This window comes from Littorina saxatilis, linkage group LG14 (genome assembly GCF_037325665.1).
Source record: "Littorina saxatilis isolate snail1 linkage group LG14, US_GU_Lsax_2.0, whole genome shotgun sequence".
In the NCBI taxonomy this organism is placed as follows: domain Eukaryota; kingdom Metazoa; phylum Mollusca; class Gastropoda; order Littorinimorpha; family Littorinidae; genus Littorina; species Littorina saxatilis.
The window spans coordinates 16,981,554-17,007,060 of record NC_090258.1 but is presented as its reverse complement, the minus strand read 5'-3'; the positions used below and the strand labels follow the sequence as shown (position 1 = coordinate 17,007,060).

Here is a 25,507-nt window from a genome sequence, read left to right as displayed (position 1 = left end):
AATGAAAAACATGGGGATATCATACCCAGAAACTCTCATGAAAAATTGATTGGTCCAGTAGTTTACTCTCCAACTTTGAAGAGCTCCTGTGACCTTGACCTTGAAGCAAGGTAAACCAAACTGGTATCAAAAGATGGGGCTTACTTTGCCCTATATATCATATATAGGTGAGGTATTCAATCTCAAAAACTTCAGAGAAAATGGGAAAAATGTGAAAAATAGCTGTTTTTTAGGCAACATTTATGGCCCCTGCGACCTTGACCTTGAAGCAAGGTCAAGATGCTATGTATGTTTTTTGGGGCCTTGTCATCATACACCATCTTGCCAAATTTGGTACTGATAGACTGAATAGTGTCCAAGAAATATCCAACGTTAAAGTTTTCCGGACGTCCGGACGGACGGACGGACGGACGGACGACTCGGGTGAGTACATAGACTCACTTTTGCTTCGCATGTGAGTCAAAAAGGGAAAGAGGCTCGCCTTCACCATTACATTGTTTACTGATATCTCTTTGAGCGGCATGCGTTTGATAAGATTTATTTCTTCGAGTCAACTTTGTGCAGACTCCCCTCGGTGTCCAAACAAACCCCTATGCGCATAATAAAGATCCCAGCGTAAGTCTCAGGGCTTGTAAATATAAATACATGCATGCAGGATCAAAAAAAAGGAACCGTCACACTATATCAGTATATATGTCAGCTTGCTTTCCCCATTGAGCAAGCAGCCAGAATTTCCACAGGACAATATAATACCAATAATCTATATTACGCCAACGTTTATTTCGAAACACATGTATGATAAAACTAAGTCTGTAGGGCTTATAGGGCAGTAGTGTGAATTGAATACCTCCATATTTTGTTATTTTCTCACTTTTGAAGTTGACACTGTAAGTTGTAATTTAATCTGCAGTTCACAGCGCTTAAATCAATCAATCAATCAATCGATCCTACCTCTGATCAGACAGGCAGACACAGCAGATGAGAACCTTGATCTGACCGTGACCTTGACCCGATACGGAGACTGGGCTATCCACAACAGGCAATGCCACTTTTGAGATCTGTACGAACAAAAAGTGACCTTTTTGCAAAAAATAATCAGAGAAAGAATCATTTCAAAATCGTGTGATAATGTAGCAGAACTATGCAATCATACATAGGGTAGGACAACTAAAATATCTTTATATATATATATAGAAATAATGTCTTTCACTTTCAGAATCAGACAAAAAAGTTAAAGCAGAAAAAGGAGCCACATCAAAGTGTATGTACACTAAAGAAAAACATATATGATTAAAAACAAGTGACAGGGAAAAAACAGTTACAGTTCTTCAAAACATGTTTCGGAATATGAACAATAACATGGCATACCATGCTATTCGACTAAGGGTACACATGTCGTGTTTTTTGTTTGTTTTTTGGTGGTTTGTTTGGTGTTTTTTTAAAATTTGTTTTCACTTTTTTTCCCCGCTTTTGTTTTTCTTTCTTTTTTGTTGTCTCGAAAAGCCTGTAAAATCTAAGACATTAATAAAAAATAATTTAAAAAAATAAAAACAACAAAAAAATGTTTCATTTGACACATTCACAACAAAAAAGGACAATGAAAGATTCTCTTATTCATTAATAATAAAAAGCAATTTATAAATAAGTGAACCAATAGCTTAAATTGTAAAGCTATGATGTTGCGCTATATAAATGCTCATTTATTATTATTATTATTATTATTATCTCACAATAATCCAAGCACATGCTTCAAAGACCTTCAAGGGTTAAAACAAAAAGGTTAAACTTAAAGCACTAATGTGGCACTTGGGTGTTGTTTTTCTTTTATTTCTTCTTGCCATCCAAGCACAGCGATATAACAGAAATTTGCTGTCTGTCATCTCACGGACACGTGTAAGCAGTGGTCAGTACTCACCTCTGCAGATTTCGCTTTTGCTAATTTTGGAGCAGCAGATTTCTTCTTCTTTTTCTTCTGGGGAACGTAATCCTCGTCCTCTTCATCCGAAGTCCCTATGCCATCAAAAATGCCACCCAGTCCTAGAGTAGAAACAAACTCAAATGAACAATATATATATTTTTTAAATAAAGAAAAAACATCTTTAGCTTCTATGGTTAAGCAAGCGCTGACCATAATTCTGGCATCCTAATTGTCCTCTGTCCATTTTTTAAAAGCTGAACTATTCAAATACTCCTCCAACCAATGAAAATTGATCACAGCAGAACCTTAAATAAATTGAAGTTCCAAACTAGACAAACATTCACTCAATCATTGTCACAGCGATGACGGAATAATATCGTTTGCTAACCACCAATGAGGTGTGAAAGACCATCAGTGTCACATGCAGTCATACAATGATGTTTGTCAACTTGTCCATTTTAAATTAAAGAGTTATAATGTTTGAATGCGCTAAACTAACAACCAACCTGAACAGTGGGAACCCTCCCTTTAAAAAAAACAAACTGGTCCAAGACTCCCTCCTTTTTAAGACCCTATTTTCTCAGATGTTCTCTTCATAACCTGTGTAAATGTATGCCCATTTTAAGACTACCTCCTTTTTAAGACCCTATTTTCTCAGATGTTCTCTTCATAACCTGTGTAAATGTATCCCCATTTTATGACTCCCTCCTTTCTGAGACCTGATTTTCTCGGATTATTTGAGGACTTAAAACTAAAAGGGGGGTTCTATTGTACTTACCTTTGGGCTTCAGTCTGGGTGTCTCCTGATCATCAGCTTCACTTTCACTATCATCCTCGTCCTCGTCCTCATCTTCATCTTCATTATCACCGTCGCTGTCATCATCATCGCTCTCGTTTTCGCTTCCATCCTCCGAGTCCGAGGAGCCATCATCTTTGTCATCGTTGAGCTTATCAAGGGCAATGGAGGAGCTCTGGCTGACTTCTGCGGCTCCGAGCTCCATGCATGCTTCTTGCTCCTCTTCCCCCATTTCCTCGCCACTGTCGGAACCTGAAAAAGACACTGAGAAAGCCTCTGTGGAAACAAAGGAACTATGAGTATGATCAAGTAAGCACCAAAAATTGTTTTAATATATATCATAATTGTCCCAGGTCAAATTTGTTAACAGCTGGGCTCTTCAAATACTCTTTTTGAAGCACCGTTGCTATGTGCATTAGGCCAAGAATTTTTTTTTCGAACTTTCTGATTCCACGACCGACCCTATTTTTTTCTTCCAACCCTAGAACATTTTTGAACCCTTCAAAAAATCAAATAAAAATAACAAAACTCTACAAAACTCTACAAAGCAAGTTGCTCTTCCCTGACATCCAGAGACCAATTTCAGGCAAAGAAAACGGCACATGCGCTGGTTTGAATTAATAACAAGTCGCGTAAGGCGAAATTACTACATTTAGTCAAGCTGTGGAACTCACAGAATGAAACTTTAACGCACTGCATTTTTTCACAATGACCGTAGTCCGCCCCTCATACAAAAGGCAGTGAAATTGACGAGCCTGTTTAGCGCGGTAGTGGAACTTGCGCTGTGCTGCATAGCACGCTGTTCTGTACCTCTCTTCGCTTTAACTTTCTGAGCGTGTTTTTAATCCAAACATATCATATCTATATATATTTTTGGAATCAGGAACCGACAAGGAATAAGATAAAATTGTTTTTAAATCGATTTCGGAAATTTAATTTTAATCATAATTTTTATATTTGTAATTTTCAGAGCTTGTTTTTAATGCAAATATAACATATTTATATGTTTTTGGAATCAGAAAATGATGAAGAATAAGCTGAACGTAATTTTGGATCGTTTTATACAAAAATATTTTTAATTACAATTTTCAGAATTTTAATGACGAAAGTCATTAATTAATTTTTAAGCCTCCAAGCTGAAATGCAATATCAAAGTCCGGCCTTCGTCGAAGATTGCTTGGCCAAAATTTCAATCAATTTGATTGAAAAATGAGGGTGTGACAGTGCCGCCTCAACTTTTACAAACGCCGGATATGACGTCATCAAAGACGTTTATTCAAAAAATGAAAAAAACGTCTGGGGATATCATACCCAGGAACTTTCATGTAAAATTTCATAAAAATCAGTCCAGTAGTTTTCTCTGAATCGCTCTACACACACACACACTCACAGACAGACACACACACACACACATACACCACGACCCTCGTCTCGATTCCCCCTCTATCATGTCAAAACATTTAATCAAAACTTGACTAAATGTAAAAACCAACAGGAACAAACTTTTTTTTGCCTTACCAATGAACAGCTAGTACTAGTAGTGGTAGCCTGAATTTTCATGAAAAAAATTAGCCCAAGAACAACAAATATACAACAAAGAACTAGAGTCTCATTCATTAATCTGCCTGCTGACCTTATTTTTCTTTGATATTAATATACAATTTTACAGACTTGCTTCATTATATTTTTTCTCATTCTTGCTGGCAATTTTCTAAACTCTGTCTGCCCCCAGAGTTCATAAAAACAAATGCACTGATGTCTCATTCCGTAAGGCCTAAAAAAAAAAATAGGTGTGGTTACGGTAACCCGACCTACCCTATTTTTAGGGGCCGATCCTATAACTTTTTATTACATTTGTCAAAAAAAAAAAAAAAAAAAAAAAAAAAAAACAAAAAGCGAGTGCAAAAAACGCAATGAAAGCGAAAGCGCCCGTGTCGCACACTTATTTCCCTGTCAAGTAGGTTTAATTTGTACACATTAGAAAAAAAAAGTTACACAAAAAAAAAGTGATTGCCTACCTACCTACCCTATTTTTTTTTTTAGCTATGTTACCGTAACCACACTTTTTTTTTTTTTTTGGCCTAATCAACCTCCCTGTCCCATACTGTTACGAATTACACCCACTCACCAACCCATCATCTGTGCAAGCACGCTTTGCTTTCCGCATGGAATTTATTTAGTTAGCTTTTGGGCACACACAATTTTAGAAGATCCTGAAGATAGAGCTGTAACAGCAAATTACCTAGCCTTTGGGCGCACACAATTCTGTAAATATCGAAGGCAGAGCTGTAACTAGTGTAAGTACAGAAATGCAATAAAAGGAGAAAAGGGCTCTTGAATCTAACCCTTATGCTCTCCAATGTCAAAGTCGCTGTCCTCTTCGCTGTCTCCCATGTCAAAGTCGACCTGGACCAAGTGTTTGGGGACCAGCTTCACCTGCCGCTTGCGAGGGTCCCTCTGCACTGTTCACACACAAAATGGTTACAGTCACAGTGTTTTTCCCAGACACAGAGAACAAAACGTAAGTTGGTTCTGGGCTGAGGTGCACGAGACAGTTACCACCCAAACAGGAGCCGCCTGCAGTGTCGGATTGGTTGAAACTGAGATTTGTTCTGATTTCAACGAATCAGAACCTGCGGTTTGTTCTCTCCCATTTGGGTGGCACCCAATTTTGGTTCGCGCACCTTAGCCCTGGCCGCAAAAAAATGTTGTGTCGAAAGACTGTCGGACATTTGATCGCCCTGAGTCAGAACGATTCATCAGATAAAAAAAAATATGTGTAAATGACAGAAGTCCTGAGGTCTGGCAACAACACTTCGTGGAGTTCAGGACATCTCCTGAATCAGCCCTAGGTGAGGTATGAAGTAACACTCAAAAGGAATTATGTTGATGCACAAAACTCGTTGGCATTATGTTTATTGTTATTGTGATGCATTTGGCATTCGCAGAAATAATGCGTTTGGTTTCCTAGAATAATGACTGTTTTTCTAGTCCGCATTTTGCTCTAATCTCCCATTCCTAGAATAAACAATAGAAGATGAAGTGCTGTTTATGTCTTATGAGTTATGGAGATGGGGTGGTAAAACTGGTATGGTGATGAAAAAGTACACTTATAATTATACAGCTGATCTTAATAGATATTATTCAATTCAAAGGTTAAAAATACACATGACAGTTACAAATGCTTACTCATGGTTTTAAAGAGAAAATTAACGCTCGGATCCACCATATCTTCATCCTGTTCACCGGACATGGTTGCAGCAGAGACTCTATAGTCTCTGGTTGCAGTCTATCACTCTGTGTCAACTGATGCCTGCGAAATATGGCACCGAAATCCAAATAAAAATGTCGGAGTTTCCAATGTCGCACGCCACATGAAGAAGGGAACGATGAAATATTCGAATTTACCAAAGTGTAATCAAATAAATAAACAAATGAAATTCGATCAGATCACAAAATGTTGTGGATATTTGAAAACACTGCTGTAGGCAGACGACAAAGAGCGTCCAAACTTGCTCATTTCCGGTTTTCTGTGGTTGGTAGCTTTAGCCTAATGGTCTCGGCAAACCTCGATTTGATAAGGTTTAAAGAGCGTTGTTTCTAAGAATACGTGACTCTTTTGAGCGTATTTGTATTTTTGAGCCCTGTTTGGGGAGTCCTGTAACTTGATATGCCGTGACTTTCCTTTGTTATTATAACAAAGGCCTACAACTTGTTTGAAATAAGAGGTAAGATTTTCAATAATTTGTAGACAGACTGTATAATATAAAGCTGACGCACTAAACATAAAAGAGCCAGTCTTGGAGCACACTAAATTTATGTGGTAATCTTGAACTTTAGCGTGTTAAATTCATAGCTCAGAATCCAGTAACATTCTTTACTTATTTTTGATACAAGTCCATGTAAGCAACCCAAAGAACATTTTGTCGTGACATTAATTGACGGATTGAGCTTCAAACTTAAAGGCATATGTATGGCGCTCCCGTGTTTACAAAGTGTAGTTTGCCCATAATCGATGTCAAACGCACCATAAGACCATATAATGACGATATGTCACCATGCGCGGACCATAATACATGCATTACAGCTTGTTCTAGCCTCTGAAAAAGTGAGGATGTCAACAAAGCCGCGGTGTTAGCTCCCTTGCATCAACGTTACATGAGTTGCCAAATCTATAAATAGGACGATCCAGATCAAAATGAAAATTAACATATCTCAACATTGAAGGGGTCCTAGACCACAATATTTTGCAGGGAACTTAATTTAGCATGTCTCCAGCTGTTGGTAAAGCAATTAGCGTGTATAGTCATCGAGTACATATGCCTTTAAGCATAATTAATTAATTTGGTTGTTCAATCGACGAAAATGCACCGAAAATGACGTTCGTTGTCAACCATGGGACATCATTTACACGAAAGAGTTGTCTCCCTTGTTCGCTCATACGGATAATTCCTTCTTTGACCCATGTAAACGAAATACATTCGTACAGTTTATCGGAGTTCATTCCGTAACTTCAAAAGGATCTAAAAATGACTTGTTATGATTACAAGTGCAGGTTCTACAAATTTGGAGACTTAAAAGCCTCTGAATTCTGAGCTATGAATTTAACACACTAAAGTTCAAGATTACCATTTATGTTCTCGTGCTTACCATTGATGACATTTTCAGACTGTAGTCAAGGTCATCAGCTAAGTACAAGCCACACTGAATTTATTATTCTCTTTATTTATATAGCGCCTTATCCGAAGTTCAAAGCGCTTTATGCCGTGTGAGATGGAATTTTTTACACAATATATCACGCATTCACATCGACCAGCAAACCTCAAGCCTGTTAGGCGAATGTTCACCTTTCGCGGCCTTTATTTCAAGTCACACGGGTATTTGATGGACATTTTTATCTATGCCTATTCAATTTTGCCAGGAAAGACCCTTTTGTCAATCGTGGGATCTTTAACGTGCACACCCCAATATAGTGTACACGAAGGGACCTCGGTTTTTCGTCTCATCCGAAAGACTAGCACTTGAACCCACCATCTAGGTTAGGAAAGGGGGGAGAAAATAGCGGCCCGACCCAGGGTCGAACACGCAACCTCTCGATTCCGAGCGCAAGTGCGTTACCACTCGGCCACCCAGACCACGGTGAATGCCATGCTTGCCGCGATGTGCGTGTGTGCTGTGTCTCTGTGCGTGTTGTGGTTGTTGTTGTTGAAATGTCTGGAATAGTCCGATTAAAAAAGACTCATCATATTACACTACTCGTCGACATAAAGTGTTTGCAGGAGGCACCTTTCAAAAGTTGCTAGAAAGGATTGCTACCGTACAGCCAAACCCCGTCGCGATATAACCTTGAATGGTTGAAAACGACGTTAAACACCAAATAAAGAAAGAAAGAAAGTACAGCGGCCAAACACTGAGTCTGAAAACTCAAAGATAGCAAGTAGTGACGCTTGAAATAGGTAACCCTCGACAGTCATTGTTCACCTCAACCGCTAACACGGTCTCGGAGGAACACTGACTGTCTCGATCTGTGTTAAATGTCATATTTTGGTCAAAAATACAAATACGCTCAAAATAGTCACGTATTCTTAGAAACAACGCACTTAACCTTACCATAGACCAAATGACCTTACCAAATCGAGGTTTGCCGAGACCATTAGGCTAAAGCTACCAACCACAGAAAACCGGAAATGAGCAAGTTTGGACGCTCTTTGTCGTCTGCCTACAGCAGCGTGTTCAAATATCCACAACATTTTGTGATCTGGTCAATTTTCATATGTTTATCCCCGAGTACGCAGTACTAGGGTCCTGCACACTTTAATTGTGTGTGTGTGTGTGTGTGTGTGTGTGTGTGTGTGTGTGTGTGTGTGTGTGTGTGTCTGTCTGTCTCGACTTAACAGCTTATTGCTGGGAAACTACTGGGCGCAGTTCGTTCAAAAGTTGATACACTAACTTGATAATAGGTCCGATTGATCGTATTAAAATTTCATAATGTTACCTGGGACCTAAATGCCAAATAAATCACAAACACCACTCTTAACGGTGGGAGTTTTTGCGGTGGGAGGCTGGTCGCTTTGCGAACAGCCTGAACTAAAGGGAAGACTTGGGCGGCGAACACGTCACGCAGTGACGAGAAAAGCATGATTTCAGTGCAGCCCGTTACGTCCACAACAACTACAGCGATCGGACCCCAGGCTGTGTGACCAGCATGCTGAAGACCCTCCAATGGGAACCACTCGCCGACAGAAGACTCGCCAACCGCCTCACTATGCTCTACAAGATCAACAACGGCATAGTCGACATCAACAAGGCCGAGTTCTACACCTCTGGCGACAGCCGCACCAGACGGGAGCCCAGAGACTGTTCCAGGAGAGGGCATCCAATCCTGTTCTCAACTCCTTTTTCCCCCGAACACTGCGTCAGTGGAACAAGCTCGACCCTAAGACCACAGTTGCTCCTTCACTGGAGTCCTTCCAAGCTGGTCTGGGTCGTACCCACGGACTTGCCTCGCTGACACAGTAACCCTGCAGCTCTTCGTGTAAATAGTTTTATACATTTAACCATCTCCTCGGAGTTATTGGGTCACCCACCACCAGTAACCAATTACTCAGTACTCCGCCGCTGGACTACAGACGTTCGAATGAACCCAGTCCACATCAAGAAAGAAGAAGAAGAAGAAGAAGGAGTTTGAGCGGCACAACTGAAGTTGGTTGTTCCATTCTAAAGATGCAAACCGAAAAAGACAGACACCACTGGAGTCATTTGAGATCAATATTATTATTCAATATTGTAGTAAGTTAGTAACTGTTTTAATATAATAGTAGTAGTAATCAGGTATACCTGTACGAAAGAGGATCTGATAATCATCTTTTAGTTGAATACATGTATTTTATTTTTGCATACATAAAAACAGATCAAAAATGCTGGATAGTATGAACACTGAAAACATAATCTGATACTTTTAATGTGGTAACTGGTTGTTCATAGTTTGAGCTTAAGCATATGTACGCATACATCTCATCTGAATGATAAAGCCCACAGACTGCAGGGATAATTTTATTCAATTCCTGACTTAATAAATTAATTTCTTTTGAGCTGGGCTTTATTAAACTGAGTATTTCTTTTTTTAAATTTTGGTTGCGTGAAGTGATATTTGCTTCGCTGTGTTTGGTTGTTCTTGTTAGGTTCCGGTTCAATGGTTTTGGAAGAGGCAAACTTTTAAAATGGAACCCTCCTTTTAAGAACCCTCCTTTTTTTAGGCAAAAAAAAGGAGAAAATTAGGCCTTAAAAGGGGGAATTCTTAAAAATAAAATGAGGATAAATTTACACAATCATGCAGAGACACATGGGCAGAAGTAAGCTTGAACTTGATCTTGTGTATTGAATTAAATCCATTCAGCTTTATGTGTGTGTGTGTGTGTTTGGGAGTGTCTGTATGTGTGACTACTGACCGAGTATGCACATACTGGCTCATAGGTGCTGGTTTTTAATCTGTGTGTCATTTATTGCTGTAATTACTTAGTGTATGCAAGTCTGTCTGTCTGTCAGTTACGCCATTTAGCATCAAGACAAGGTACATCACCATTGATTTTTAGCCAGGCCTGAGTCCAGGATGAACAGATCTTTTTTCCAATGTCGTCATCAGCGGAATATACATGTATATATATATATATCCCATGACCTCCCTTCTTTGTCTCTGTTACTTCAGTATGGGTATATATGTTGTATTTTTATAGCTCAATAAATACATCATGGACTCAAAAAAATATATGATAGTGCAGATTCCGATTTGGGCGAAGAACTACTTTGCTCCCGACCTTTGACCTCGCGCCGAACAATGTGACACATTTGTATGAAGTTCCAAAATCGTATTGCACGGCTCAGAAAACCATATCAGTTGCACGCAAAAATGAATCTCAGAACTGATCTGATATATGAGATGCAATAAGCAAACGTTTCTTTCATTATGAAAGCAATGCAGGTGGGAAAAAACGAACATTCAACTTACAAGATAACCAGATGCTAGCGAACCAAAACAAAAACACGAGTACCCTCCCCTTGCTTCGTTAGCAGACGACTTTTGAGAATCTGTCAGACCGTCCTTACCTGGCACGGTTGGGCTTCGCTATCATCAGCTGTTTCACGTGTTTTGCGAGCAAGTCTACTCTTTTGCCTGGCTCTGCAGTAAGTCCACATTGGCGATGAAGGTATCTAAGAACTTAACATGTGTGTATTTTTCCGTAATCCAGTCATATTCTTTCAAAATGCAATCAAGCGGCGGTGACAGACTTGGGTCCTGTTTTCCTCGCACCCATACCAGTTTAGGTTCATGCAAACACACTCGCAAAACAGTTTATCATGTAGATACATTTCAAATAGGGAGCAAATGGTTAAATCTACATATGTGTTCCCTAAAATTTGCTTCTCTGTCAATAAGACTAATTGTATAATAATGCGTTCGAAAAAAACAACGTGGAATCGATTCTGAATCGAGTCGAGTAAGCCAAATGGGGGCCAAACCGGTTTCCCCGTTCCGCCGACCTGAAACGCAAAAGAATTGTGCGCTTCAACTAAATGGATTTCTATACGACTTCATTACTTTCTTGCAACTTATGAACCTTTACTTAAAGCTTTTAAACGGTCTGAAAGTAGTGTTACCGCGTACTTATAGATGCACTCATTCGTTTTATTTTTTCAGCGACGGTCACTTAGTTTAAGGTTGCAAAAAGGCCAAGTCTCGCTGAAAACACTGTTTCACACTCCACAGATCGCAACAGTGCCGCTAGTAGTCTACACTTTGTGTTTGATGGTAGAATGGGATATACAGATTACAACACTCGTGGTTTTTTATATGGCTTGTATTTCAGTCAAGACCCAGCGGGAATATCAATCGAGAGCCACTCGCCAAAGGCTCGTGTCTCCCGATGATATTCATCCGCTGGGTCTTGACTGAAATACAAGCCATATAAAAAACCACTCGTGTTGTAACCTATACATATACATATGAATTTGAAAGATCTTCTTCTTCTTCTTGGCGTTCGCAGAGGTTACACAATCAGTCCAGCACTGGTGATAAACTTGTTGTCGTTTTCTCCAACTCCTGTCGACTGCCGTATAGTTTGGTCTGCAAGGGAGTTGGTGACGGCCACACTTCTTTTCGTTCCTCATCTAGTAAGGGACATCGCTGTCATTTGCGTAAGTGCGTGTACCCGTGGTTTGTTAGAATGCGCCGTGCGGCCCGGGTCCTCCGTCTTCAGCATTCGGGGTTTTCTGTCGGGGTTACCTCACCCTTAGCTCATGGCCCGTACGTACTACCCTGAGAGCACAGGGGGGAGGATTTGCCGGGATCCCACCCGGAGCCAGTTTGGTCCGCGGCCGCAAGCGGCTGATCTCCATATCTGAAGACCGTTCCCCTATCCGCCACCCGGGGACGCGCTGGGTTGGGGGTGGTCGCCCCACTGAAAATCCCACACTGGGTTAAGAAAGATCAGCCTGTCCCAGAATTTGAAAGATGACTACGTTGTTGTTGCACGGTCTTTTTGACTCACATGCGAAGCAAAAGTGAGTCTATGTACTCACCCGAGTCGTCCGTCCGTCCGTCCGTCCGTCCGTCCGTCCGTCCGTCCGTCCGTCCGTCCGTCCGTCCGTCCGTCCGTCCGTCCGTCCGTCCGTCCGGCCGGCCGGCCGGCCGGCCGGCCGGCCGTCCGGAAAACTTTAACGTTGGATATTTCTTGGATACTATTCAGTCTATCAGTACCAAATTTGGCAAGATGGTGTATGATGACAAGGCCCCAAAAAACATACATAGCATCTTGACCTTGCTTCAAGGTCAAGGTCGCAGGGGCCATAAATGTTGTCTAAAAACCAGTTATTTTTCACATTTTCCCCATTTTCTCTGAAGTTTTTGAGATTGAATACCTCACCTATATATGATATATAGGGCAAAGTAAGCCCCATCTTTTGATACCAGTTTGGTTTACCTTGCTTCAAGGTCAAGGTCACAGGAGCTCTTCAAAGTTGGATTGTATACATATTTTGAAGTGACCTTGACCCTGAACTATGGAAGATAACTGTTTCAAACTTAAACATTATGTGGGGCACATGTTATGCTTTCATCATGAGACACATTTGGTCACATATGATCAAGGTCAAGGTCACTTTGACCCTTATGAAATGTGACCAAAATAAGGTAGTGAACCACTAAAAGTGACCATATCTCATGGTAGAAAGGGCCAATAAGCACCATTGTACTTCCTATGTCTTGAATTAACAGCTTTGTGTTGCATGACCTTGGATGACCTTGACCTTGGGTAGGAAAAATGTTTAAAGCAGTTCTTAGTGTATGATGTCATTGCTAGGTTTAGTTATTTGAGGTCAAGCATGTGAGTCGTATGGGCTTTGCCCTTCTTGTTTCAGGATGAATGTGGTTCACCTGGTCTTGTGGTGGCTGTCAGTGTGGATGGTCAGCTTGTTTGGACACAAGGTAGATGTTTAATAAGATTTCCCCACACATAATCCCCCCCCCTGCTGTTATATATATATGCATATTGTAAACATTTCAGAAATATGGGAATGTCAGTAGACACTAAGACAGTACAATAAAACCTCTGATGTCCCAAGAACAATGTCCTCTTTTCTCTGACCGACCAACAACGACTTTCATCTCAGTTTACCCATGGCAACTGTGTGTACTGAATCACTGATGCCTAGCTGCCTCAACTCTTGCTCGCGCAACTGTGAGCAGTGGGTGTCTCCGTTAGGGATCCGTAATGTGTGATTCCCAATGAAGAACCCCTCCATTTTACAACCAATTTTTCTTGACATTTTGAAATTGAAGGTCGTAACTGGGAGGTTTTACTGTGTTTACAAAATTCCTACATGTCAGCTATTTGAGAGCTATTTGAGTACATGTTGTAAAAAGAATGACAGAATTTTCTTGTTCTGTGAGTGAGAATTTTTTTGCAAACACATGTGTATTTATTTGTTTCTTGTGTGTGTGTGTGTGTGTGTGTGTGTGTGTGTGTGTGTGTGTGTGTGTGTGTGTGTGTGTGTGTGAGAGTGAGTGAGTGTGTGTGTGATGTGTGTGTGATGTGTGTACGTGTGCGATATGTGTACGTGTGCAACCCCCTTCATGCTGCCATTTTAAACAAACAAAAAAATAACTGCTCTTTTTTGCTCATTCTTCAGGTCTTGGTTACGCTGATGTTGAGAATCGCTTACCATGCAAGCCGGAATCAGTTATGCGAATCGCCAGCATCAGCAAGTCTATCACCATGGCTGCAGTTGCCAAGGCAGGGCCGGACCCAGGGGGGGGGGGGGGGGGGGGTTCCAGGGGTTCCGGAACCCCACCCCTGGAAAAAGCATGTACCTTGCTTTGAGTGTTTTTTTGTTTTTTTTACTAGTTTTAGCACCAAAACAATGCTGCTCTTAACCCTCAAAACAAGGCCCAGAATGCACCAGATTGCACAGATTTTAACCGTTTTTCAAAAATTTTCCGGGGGAGCATGCCCCCGGACCCCCCTAGTTCGCGCGCCTGCAAAGCAGGCGCGCGCTTGTGGCTTCGCCACTTCGCTGATTTGCCCCCCCAAAAAAGGAGGAACCCCCCCCTTACAACTCATTTGGTCCGGCCCTGCAAGGCGATGGAGAATGGTGACCTTGACCTTGACAAGCCTGTGCAAGCCTATGTGCCTCAGTTCCCTGAGAAGACAGTAAATGGGGAAAAGGTCTGTACATTTGTGCAACTGTGGTATTGCAATTTGCATGCATGTGATTGTGATTGCGAATGCTCTTTGACGATAATGACACAATAATACCATGTATCAATGGTCCAAAGGCACATATGTCCTAGTGGAGGATGAATATCAAAACCAATTAATTAGGGTTATAATGTTATTAAACTTAAAGGCACAGTCAGCCTCCCGTAAACCATCGCAGACATTGTCAGGCTTTTACACACAGTACAAACACCCTTTCATTCAAACACTCACCACTTGAGAACATCCTAGGTGCCCACGTAAAGAGCAAGCAATTTTTAAAGAATTTATTTTTGCATGGTTTATCTTACCCCTCCTCAGCCATTGTGAACCCGTGTGATCCATTTCTTTTTTTTCACAATTTAGTCGTCAGTTGGGAGCGGAGTGGCGCAGTGGTTAGAGCGCTTGCCTCTCACGCTGGAGGTCGTAGTTCGTCCCCCACTCGGGGAAAAATACAAATACCCGATTTTTCCGAGCGCTCTCCAGTCCACCCAGCTGGAAATGGGTACCTGACCCTATTCAGGGCCGGGGAAGGCAAAGGCAGCGAGGGAGAGGAGATGGGCACCGCCCTCATAAAAAGCTGGCCCCCAGAAAAGTGGAGATCTCTAACATCTCTCTCCCCTACGACCAGATGGTTATGGGAATACCTTTACCTTTTTAGTCGCCAGTTTGTGATTTCAATGCGACTCGCTGTACGCTTATCTGCAATAGCACGTTATTGTGTACCTCTGAATCTAAAACGCAAGAAACGGCTGCAAGTCACACAAACTAGAGCGGTGGCGGTTGACCGTTCAGAGGAACTGGCGCTATGCAGAACCATCGTCTGCTACGAGAAAGACGTTTTGCGTGACAGGTTTCCGGGCTTTTCTTTTTTCAAGCTTTCAAAACTTTGAATTGTACTGATCCTGTCTTGATGAAAAAGAATTCTTTTATGATTTAAGAATGTTTGTGTAACAAGCTGTCAATAGGATTGTTTAACGTTGGTGATTTGAATGATATCAAGTGTTGACATGAGGCAACATCAGCTGTACCATTGGGATCACGACTTTGTGATTTCAAACAATAGACGCTTTCACAGTTCCGTGAAAACATAGGCTCAAAGAAGATCGCTCTCCGTATGCGCGCGCAACCATTTTCGCGGCCTTACCGGAAGTCGAGTAGGCACCATACCTCTGCGATTTGGAGTAGACATTGTTCAACTTATTTCATCCTAGTACATGTATTTTGACGTTCGAGGCGAAATCAATGGCGTACCATTGTGCAGTTAATGAATGCAGTAATGGCATGTACCGTTTGAAGAAGTGGAAGACCACAACGTGCGCAGTTCATGACGTTTTGCAGAGCGAGTGCGAGTGCTCGGCACCCTTCAGGTATGTTTACTTTCTTTCCTAAAAATGTTAGTTTTTGAGCTATTGATTTGTTTCATATAAGTTTTAACAATAGTATTGACCTGTTTTGTTAGGACTTATTTTTAATTTTGTTGTCTCACAACAAAGGTTTTAAGTGAAATATGCCTGTAGTGTCCCCTTTTCGCAGCTGAGTCACTGCAGTCAGTGAGTGAGAGTAGGTAACTGACTTAACTCGCTGTCTGTCACACAGTCTTGAAGTGTCATGATCACAGTCATACAAACTGACTGGTGAAATAAAGCACGAACATCCCGGTATTGTAAAGATAGTTGTACTGGCGATAGACAATGTGTATTTGGATAATAATATGCAGTTGATCTGCCCATGTGACACTGACAAGTCAAAAAGTACAAGACTCAAGAGGAAGGTGCAGAGCGTACACTTTGCTTTGATATGTGGCCTCATTTTCATAATGTTTTCTTTCATTTGAATTTCATGTTATTCCTAACTGTGTTCTTCCAGGTTGTGGTCCATTCCAACACGCAAGACCAATCCAAGCAGTCGTGACAAATGGAAGATACTCATCAACAGGATTCATCCAGCAAGCAAAAGGCTTCTTTCACCCTCCAAGGATCAGAAAATCTGCTCCAAACATTTTGTGGATGGGCGACCGACAGGCACCCCTTCCCAACAGAACTTCTTGGATTTCCGGACTTAAAAAAAAAGGTCAGTTAGTTACGTTGCAAACCATTTTAAGTTTCTGTTTTGATGGTCGTTCTTTTTCTTTTTAATTTAAGACGGGGCCAACCGGAGTGCATAGTTCATCAGACATCTTGGGATGTAATATTTTTGCGGCAAACTAGTGGACCAATCCTCAATAAACTTTACCACAGAGTTCCTGAGAACGATATCCCCATTTGTTGTTTTTATATATTTTCTATTAATGTCTCTTATGATGTCATATGATATTACCTGGTCAAGTAAAAGATGCGGTGCATTCAATTTAAGTCACTGCGAGTTCAACAGATTGACTAGATGTGGTAATTTCGCTTCATGCCACTTGTTTTATGTTATTGTGGCTAAGTATGATTTGCAATTTTATGTTTTAAAGGTTGCCAGAGTGCTGATGCACGACTCCGCGCCTTTGTCAAATCGGGCCAGACGGGAAGTGCCGGAACCAGCCCCAGAACCAGGCGGTACACCGGAGCCCATGGAGACAGCAGACCCAGTCATCGAGGTCCAGGCAACACAAGGAGGGTCCCTCAGCATCAACGGTTTGCTGCTGGCCATCTTTGTCCTGATGACGGTGGCAACCCAGCTCTTTCGACAAGTCTGCAGACTGACACAAGACATCCTTGCGCTTCACGTGCAGTGCTCACAGCTGAGAAAGGAGCTTGAAGCCCTGCGCCAGACTACCCAAGAAAGAGCAAGTGCAGCTTCACCCCTTCCACCCAAGCCTGAAAGAAGCAACTCCAAAAAGTGTCGAGTGCTAGTGAAAGGTAAACATGCAAAAAGCCAGCCCAATATTTTCCGTGATTTGCTGACAGCAAAGAATGTCAAGTACTATACTGGTGTCCGGAGCATAGCTCTTGTACAGTTGATTCACGACTTTGTGAAAGACTTCGTTGTGAGACGGCATCAGGGCCAGGCAAGTGTTAAAAGAAAGCGAGTGTTCCGTAAAACTCCATCAAAGTTTGGCCCCAAACGCTTTCTCCGTAGCATCGACGAGCTTGTCTTAGTGCTGATGAGACTCAGACTAGGCCTTGACCTCCAAGACCTGGCGGACAGATTTGCCATTTCGGTAAGCCTGGCATCAAAAGTGTTTACAAGCTGGATGAAGGCGCTGTCTGCAACTCTCTGCCATATGGTGCAGATACCTGATGTGGAGACTGTTCTCGCAACCAAGCCAGTGCGCTACAGGGGAAGAGACCTGACGAACCTTGTTGCAATCATTGATTGCACTGAAATTTTCATCGAAACACTTCAAGATTTGGCAACCCAGGCTGCAACCTGGAGCGATTACAAACATCACAACACTTTGAAAATCCTTGTGGCTGTATGCCCCAACAGTTACATTTGTTATGTTTCGGCGGTGTATGAGGGGCGAATATCAGACATATGGACATGACTCAGAAATGCTGTCAGACTGCTCAGTGATTCAATTCAAACCGCCAATATGCGCATTTGTGTTTCATTCTATCATTGAAAAGGGGGTGTACCGTGTTGCAATGAAATCAGTTTCTGGTTACCAAAAGATATGATGAATGTACTTTTCCACTCCAGCATGGTGAAAATGTTTGACAGTACTCTGCTATAACTGTACAAACTGCAACATGGTCTGAGAGTGTAAAGATGGTTGTGACCATTATACATAATTAACTAGGATTTGTTTTTACTTGCTTAGTAGAGTGTGAATTATGAACAATAGAACATTGTTGTTTGTAAATTTTGGATACATTTCTTATAAAAAAAACTCAGGACATGCACATCTTCACAGAATTTTTTTGTTGTAAGATTTTTGTACAGTGGAACCCCCCTTTTAAGACCTAAACAGATCTGAGGAAACCAAGTCTTAAAAAGAAGGGAGTCTTAAACAGTGGGGGTAATTTTACAGAGGATATGAACAGGCAAAAAAGGAGGGAGTCTTAAGGGAGGTTCCACTGTATGTTTGTGTTTTGATGGGTTTCTATTTGGCAATGTCTAGACTTCTTCGTGCACATAGTTTTCATAAAGCTGAGGAAAGGTGTGTTTTCACAAATAGTTCAGTTTGTTGAGGTTATGAATACTAGCTGGAGTTTTTATTTGCATTTCAATTTTCATGTTTTAATTTGTTCGACCAGAAGTGATTTGATGCACTAGTCTTATTTTATCCGACATACCAGGATTGTGTGTTGTGCAAATTGATACCACTGCCAGATAGATGCTTTTGTGGGGTTACAAGTTGGATCTTTACCAATACCATAACTTAACTATGGATAATGTGTTGTGTAAGTATTATTGTGACCTATGCAATAAATCTTGTGATTTGTTCCAAAGTCTTTTGCAATGTCTAATTATGTCTAAGTGTGTGTATGAGAGTTGATCAAATGGATGTGAGATGCAGTCCAAATCTTATTTTTAGGGTCACTTTTCTCACAGTTCACACACAGACCATGCACACAGTTCAAATTGATAAACAAATATGGTGGCTCACAATTCTGTGTTATTCAACTTGTCACATTAATTCAAATAAAAATAAGATATTGATCAAAACTATATTCATACATTTCATCCATTCTTCTAGAGCACATGACTTACTCTTAATAGTCTTTATATGAAAAGCAGGCACACTTCACACATCAAATTGTTGCATTAATTTAATAAGAAAAATATGTATTGAATTTAGACAAAACCATCATTATACATGGCATTGCTTCTTGCTCATCAATTATGTTGAAAAGCTGGCAGACTTCACAGGCTGCACAAACAAAGAGTTATTTTTGTGTTTGTCAACTTTTCTCATTCATTCGTCTTGCCATGGAATTTTGGCGTAACTTGTTTAAGACCGGTTTTCTTTCTTTCTTTCTTTGGTGTTTAACGTTGTTTTCAACCACGATGGTTATATCGCGACAGGGGGAAGATGGGATAGAGCCACTTGTCAATTGTTTCTAAAAATTCTTGTTCACAAAAGCACAGACAGGTTTTCAGCAGTTGGCCAATACTGATCATTTGTATAACACAGTGGTTTTTACCCCCTTAGGCAATAATTCCATGACAACAATATGTTGGACAGCATAGGTCAAAAACACTTGTAGTTGTACAAAAAATTTGTTCTTTTGAACGGCATGGGTCTGCCTCATGAAGTTGAAGCGCCAGTACTAGTAGACTGCACAGGTGCAGTGGGCCGTCTTGATCTCGCCACCTGCAGAGGTTTCATTTTTCTTGGTTATCATCACCCAGACTCTGTAGGGTTTGTTCCGGATACTCATTGAAGGATACACTGCAGCCTGGGTGGTACATTATCTCACGTACCCACTCACAAGTAAAGTACCTGTATGCCTTGCCTTCCTTGTAGTTATTGAGAAGACGGTGTATCAGGTCGATCTGGTTTGCTGCAGTCTTCTTCAAATAGTCAGAAATGTCGCTGATATACAAGCTGGGCCAGGAAAACCTGCCAGTTTCTTCAGACAGCCACCCATCATCAAAGGTAGCAGGATCCGGATAAGTCTCACCGTCAACAGTCAGCTTGCTCTTGTATTCGCAAAGAAGCCGCCTCTCTCTCTGCTCAGCTTCATCGTCAACTGGGGTGTCCGATTCAAAGGCAGCCCAGCTCCTGCGACAGAAAAATATATTTATTTAATTTTATTTTTTACTCTTAGAACAGTGTACACACAGGCAGATCAAATCTCTGTTTAACCAAACCACACTGTGTCCACAGTTTAAAGTTAACTCATATCCAACACAACACAACACCCACACGAACGAGAAATCTCATGAACAGTTGATTACAATGGTGTTAAAAAAACACAAGTTTGTTTCATCCTCTACTGTTACAGTAGTTGAGAAAAAGAAGTAGGAAACAGAGTCATAGATGCACTGATCAGTCTGATCTAGACACGGCCACAACAGAGAGTGAGGGCAGGTTGGCAGGGTCTTTTCATACATCACATGAGCTATAATTTTGGCATCTAGATGCAAAAATACTTTTACTCATTGTAAATATTTAAACTATTGTTTGTTGAAAACAGGAGAAAAGTGAGACGCACAGATATATACCTAAAGACCATCAGTATCATGAGTATGCCACGATCGTCACTCACTGAAGTGGCACCTGCAAAACTCATGTCAAGAACGTACAAAAACAACCTTAAATGTTCACTCACCTCGCAACAAGTTCATCAAAATCGCCATCAACGCTTAGTTTTCTGACACTAAGGAAGTATTTAAGCGCATCAACGCTCCAGAGTCGTAGTTTCTGCAGAGAAATGTCGCTCAAATCCATGGTGTGATCAACTGAGCAATGAAGAGGTCGGCGCTTTACTCGTACGCGGGGGAGGTTTCGAATGCGCATGCGCGAGTTTCGGAACTGTGAAATCGTCTATAGTCTCCTGTCCGCCCAGCGACCTTCCCCTTGACCCTGCTTGTGACCTCGATGTTTCTTGCTCCCGCAAGGGGTACGGTACTCTCTAAGCACCCAAAACCTCAAAGAGAGATAACTGGCGGAAACCTTCCTATTGTAGTCTCCTGTATGACGGCTTACTAGTGCCAAAACCTCATAATTGTAATTATCAAGGGAAAATTAGTAATTTTCCCTTGATAGTTACCAATTTCACGTGTTAATTACTAATTTTCCCCGGAAAATTACTAATTTTTCCGGAAACATTACTAACTTTCACCTGTTAATTACTAATTTTTAGTTTTGGCTCACTTCCTGACGGATTGCTAGTGCCGAAACTAAAAATTAGTAATTTTCCCGTGAAAATTAGTAACTAACAGATGAAAACAGTAACTGACAGCGTTAATTAGTAATTATCACGTGATAATGGGTAACACCAGGTTTTGGCACTAGTAAGCCGTCACACTCCTGTCCGCCCAAGCCGACCTTCCCCTTGACCCTGCTTGTGACCTCGATGTTTTTTGCCCCCGCAAGGGGCACGCACCCAAAACCTCAGAGAGATAACTGGCGAAAACCTTCCTATTGCAGACGGTGATAATATAAGTACGTGTACAAGTATGAGGTATACTGATCAGAATGGTTTCAGGCTGATTGGCTGTTGGATTTGACTGTCAGTGTCAGATATAACCTGTCATTTTAATCATTAAATGCCATATTATAGGACCATATAATATTGAAGTGTTTTACTTTTTTAAAACTTTTTTTTAAATATTCCTTGATCTAATGCAGCTCCCTGTTTTACATGACACATGCACCTGTAAAACTGTGAATACAGGTAACAGGTATCAAAACGAAGGACACTGCCAAAGATAACGCATCATTATTCACTGTAACTTCGATTTTTGCTTGCAGGTAAAGGTGACCACAAGACAGCTGGTGCCACAGTCAGGCATTCGTTACTACAACAAAGATGACTTCAAAACGAAGGTCACTGCCAAAGATAACGCATCATTATTCACTGTAACTTCGATTTTTGCTTGCAGGTAAAGGTGACCACAAGACAGCTGGTGCCACAGTCAGGCATTCGTTACTACAACAAAGATGACTTCAAAACGAAGGTCACTGCCAAAGATATTACATCATCGTTCACCTGATTCACTGAACAGACTTCGGTTTCAGGTAACAGTTACCACAAGGCAACTGGTGTCACACCTGTCAGGCGTTCGTCACTACAGCAAAGATTACTTCAAAACAAAGGACGCTGCCAAAGATAACGCATCATCTGCCACCACTACAGCCCCCTCAGCTCCAGCAGCGGAGAAGAAGAATCCCTCCAAAACGCTGGCAGTAACGGGAGAGTTTTTGCTGGAGGAGTACTACATCAAAGACAAACTGGACTCCACTGAGTCGGCCCTCGCTCTGTTTAAAGATGACCCTCTTGTGCATAAGCCAGGTACGGTCTGCCTTGTGTTTGAGCTTGAAGTGTTGGTTTCTCTGAAGAAGAAACTTGTTGTTTTTTAGTGTCTGTCTCTGTCTGTCCATCGTTCTCGCTCTCTCTCTCTCTCTCTCTTTCACTCTCTCTCTCTCTCACTCTCTCTCTCTCTCTCGCTTTCTCTCTCTCAAGTGTCCTGAGCTCTTCGGCATCAATAGGACATTTGACTGCTTTCAGACATTTTAATAAGACATTAAAATTTTGTGCAAAACACAAAATCATGTGCACACACACATATGGGTAGCCGAGTGGTAACGCACTTGCGAGAGGTTGCGAGTTCGACCCTGGGTCAGGGCGTTAGCAATTTTCTCCCCCCTTTCCTAACCTAGGTGGTGGGTTCAAGTGCTAGTCTTTCGGATGAGACGAAAAACCGAGGTCCCTTCGTGTACACTACATTGGGGTGTGCACGTTAAAGATCCCACGATTGACAAAAGGGTCTTTCCTGGCAAAATTGTATAAGCATAGATAAAAATGTCCACCAAAATACCCGTGTGACTTGGAATAATAGGCCGTGAAAAGTAGGATATGCGCCGAAATGGCTGCGATCTGCTGGCCGATGTGAATGCGTGATGTATTGTGTAAATAAATTCCATCTCACACGGCATAAATAAATCCCTGCGCCTTGAATATGTGCGCGATATAAATTGCATAAAAAAAATTAAAAAAAATAAATCCCTGAGCTTAGAACTGTACCCACGGAATACACGCGATATAAGCCTCATATTGATTGATTGATTGATATCAGTATATGTGTTCTGCGCGAACTTAGAATCCGGTTTCATTCTAGAATGGACCGGGTCCAGGTTGGAATTCTAACCCTGCGCATGTACAGGGGTGCCATTCTAGAATGAAACCCTTGTTGCTGGTCCATTCTAGAATCGGCCGTGCGCAAGGTTGGAATTTGGGTCCAAGTTGGAATAGTCATTTCAGTTAGACTATCTCACAGCCAAAGCCACAAATGTGGATTTTCTGTTTGTTTTTGTTTTTTGTGTGTTTGGTTGGGTTTTTTTTCTCGGGTTTTTTACACTTTACTCAAAGACATCGTGAATTAGTGGGATTGTGATGTTCTGAAAGTGATTACGATTTTGAGAGACACTCAGCACTGATCGCTACGAACGGAAATTTCCGGACTGACAGTGTTTTGCCGATCTCGCTTGTAACTTTTAATCTTATTCATATACATGAAGTTGGTCTTCTGAATTGTGAAGATATAATGTCAACTTTTTTTTAAACCTGTGACAACAGCTCTATAACTCACTCTGTCCTTCTGTTGGTCTGTCTGTCGGTTAGTCGGTCTGACCGTCTGTCTGTCTGAGTGTCTGTCAAAAAAATTGTCAAAAAACCGGACATCAGTTTCCGAGAGGGAGACAGCGCTGACATTGCAAGCGGCCGCAACCGGCTCTCATCACAAAAACAACTGCCCTGCAAACAATACCGCCCTGGTAGTCCCCCTTGCTATGGTCTGCCTTTGTTTATTGCGTACTCAGGAGTGTCAACGTTCTTGACATGACATGACATCGCAAGATGGCCAAAGGATTTTTTTCAGGGGTAGACAAATCAGCCCCATTTTATCAAAGGGAAGGTGCAGGTGGAGATAATTCAAGGGAAGACAACTCTGTCTTACCTACAAACATTACTATCCTTGGCGGATTATGACATTATTCAGTTATTCTGCAGAAAAACCAAAATGCTGGAGAAAAACTGTCTTTTCTGCAGCATTTCTGCATAATGTCATCTTTCGCCTTAGCAGCGTTTTTTTTCTGCAGCAAAACATTTTACTGCAGTAAAATTGAAATCAAGAATGCTGCAGTAAAACGGTGCTGTTGTTTTACTGCAGAAAACCTGTTTTTATTTTTTCTGCAGCATTTTGTACTGGCTCTTGGCGGATTATGACATTATTCATTTATTCTGGAGAAAAACCGAAATGCTGGAGAAAAACTGTCTTTTCTGCAGCATTTCTGCATAATGTCATCTTTCGCGAGAGCGACGGGTTTTTTCTGCAGTAAAACAGTTTTACTGCAGTAAAATTGAAATCAGGAATGCTGCAGTAAAACGGTGATGTTGTTTTACTGCAGAAAAACTGTTTACACTTTTTCTTCAGCATTTTGGCATTATTCAGTTATTCTGCAGAAAACCAGAAATGCTGGAGAAAAACTGTCTTTTCTGCAGCATTTCTGCATAATGTCATCTTTCGCCGAAGCAACGGGTTTTTCTGGAGCAAAACATTTTACTGCAGTAAAATTGAAATCAAGAATGCTGCAGTAAAACGGTGCTGTTGTTTTACTGCAGAAAACCTGTTTACCCTTTTTCTGCAGAATTTTGTACTGGCTCATTATAATGTTGGAGCACGCGAGCCCCCCTCCGACGAGAGATGGACTCATCCAGAATTACCAATAGTTACAAACTATTATACTATCCCAGGGGGCGACGAATACAAACGCTACTTTACAAGGTCGTTCGTTTTTCTCCAGAAAAACTGTGACAGACTATTCTGCAGTAAAACAACATCACCGTTTTACTGCAGCATTCTTGATTTCAATTTTACTGCAGTAAAACTGCTTTACTGCAGAAAAAAACGTTGCTCTCGCGAAAGATGACATTATGCAGAAATGCTGCAGAAAAGACAGTTTTTCTCCAGCATTTTGGTTTTTCTCCAGAATAACTGAATAATGTCATAATCCGCCAAGAGCCAGTACAAAATGCTGCAGAAAAAGTGTAAACAGGTTTTCTGCAGTAAAACACCAGCACCATTTTACTGCATCATTCTTGATTTTAATTTTACTGCAGTAAAATGTTTTGCTCCAGAAAAACCCGTTGCTCTCGCGAAAGATGACATTATGCAGAAATGCTGCAGAAAAGAACGGTTTTTCTCCAGCATTTCTGTTTTTCTGCAGAATAACTGAATAAAGTCATCATCCGCCAAGGATACATTACGGCCCCCTTTATTCAAGGGTTTCATTCTAGAATGGCACCCCTGTACTTGCGCAGGGTTAGAATTCCAACCTGGACCCGGTCCATTCTAGAATGAAACCGGATTCTAAGTTCGCGCAGAACATATGCACCAACATTGTGTGCGTACATTGTTTTATTACTTTTGTTTCAAACAGGA

At 41.3% G+C, this 25,507-nt stretch overlaps 3 protein-coding genes and 1 long non-coding RNA gene across 5 annotated transcripts in view; 2 read left to right on the top strand and 2 right to left on the bottom strand.

Moving 5' to 3' along the window:
* LOC138947242 (PHD finger protein 14-like) overlaps positions 1–6,233 on the bottom strand; it is a 52,638-nt gene extending 46,405 nt beyond the window's left edge. The window contains exons 1-5 of one of the 2 annotated variants that reach the window (XM_070318680.1): positions 5,904–6,233; positions 5,060–5,176; positions 2,697–2,990; positions 1,916–2,037; positions 952–1,058 (exon numbers count right to left, since the gene is read on the bottom strand). In XM_070318680.1, the coding sequence (XP_070174781.1) occupies positions 952–1,058; positions 1,916–2,037; positions 2,697–2,990; positions 5,060–5,176; positions 5,904–5,967 (704 nt within the window). In that variant the 5' untranslated portion in view covers positions 5,968–6,233. The remainder of the gene's footprint in view (positions 1–951; positions 1,059–1,915; positions 2,038–2,696; positions 2,991–5,059; positions 5,177–5,903) is intronic. The other variant, XM_070318681.1, reaches the window with a different exon arrangement.
* LOC138947244 (uncharacterized) overlaps positions 1–25,507 on the bottom strand; it is a 140,243-nt gene that overhangs the window by 46,405 nt on the left and 68,331 nt on the right. The gene's annotated exons all lie outside the window — the stretch shown is intronic.
* On the top strand, positions 14,331–22,427 carry LOC138946740 (serine beta-lactamase-like protein LACTB, mitochondrial). The gene is made up of 2 exons (XM_070318143.1): positions 14,331–14,434; positions 22,086–22,427. Exons 1-2 carry the CDS (start codon positions 14,351–14,353, stop codon positions 22,425–22,427), a joined length of 426 nt encoding a protein of 141 aa, XP_070174244.1. The 5' UTR covers positions 14,331–14,350.
* On the top strand, positions 16,278–18,826 carry LOC138946656 (uncharacterized). Its single transcript, XM_070318084.1, has 2 exons — positions 16,278–16,537; positions 16,923–18,826. The coding sequence occupies exons 1-2, from the start codon at positions 16,382–16,384 to the stop codon at positions 17,937–17,939; spliced, it is 1,173 nt and encodes a 390-aa protein (XP_070174185.1). The 5' UTR covers positions 16,278–16,381; the 3' UTR covers positions 17,940–18,826.

Excerpts from the sequence above, each read along its gene's own strand:
- LOC138946740 (XM_070318143.1), top strand. The coding sequence starts at position 14,351 with ATGGAGAATGGTGACCTTGACCTTGACAAGCCTGTGCAAGCCTATGTG. Across the intron at positions 14,435-22,085 it reads AGACAGTAAATGGGGAAAAG|GTAACAGTTACCACAAGGCA; the intron begins GTCTGTACATTT and ends CTTCGGTTTCAG.
- LOC138946656 (XM_070318084.1), top strand. The coding sequence starts at position 16,382 with ATGGAAGATACTCATCAACAGGATTCATCCAGCAAGCAAAAGGCTTCT. Across the intron at positions 16,538-16,922 it reads TTCCGGACTTAAAAAAAAAG|GTTGCCAGAGTGCTGATGCA; the intron begins GTCAGTTAGTTA and ends TATGTTTTAAAG.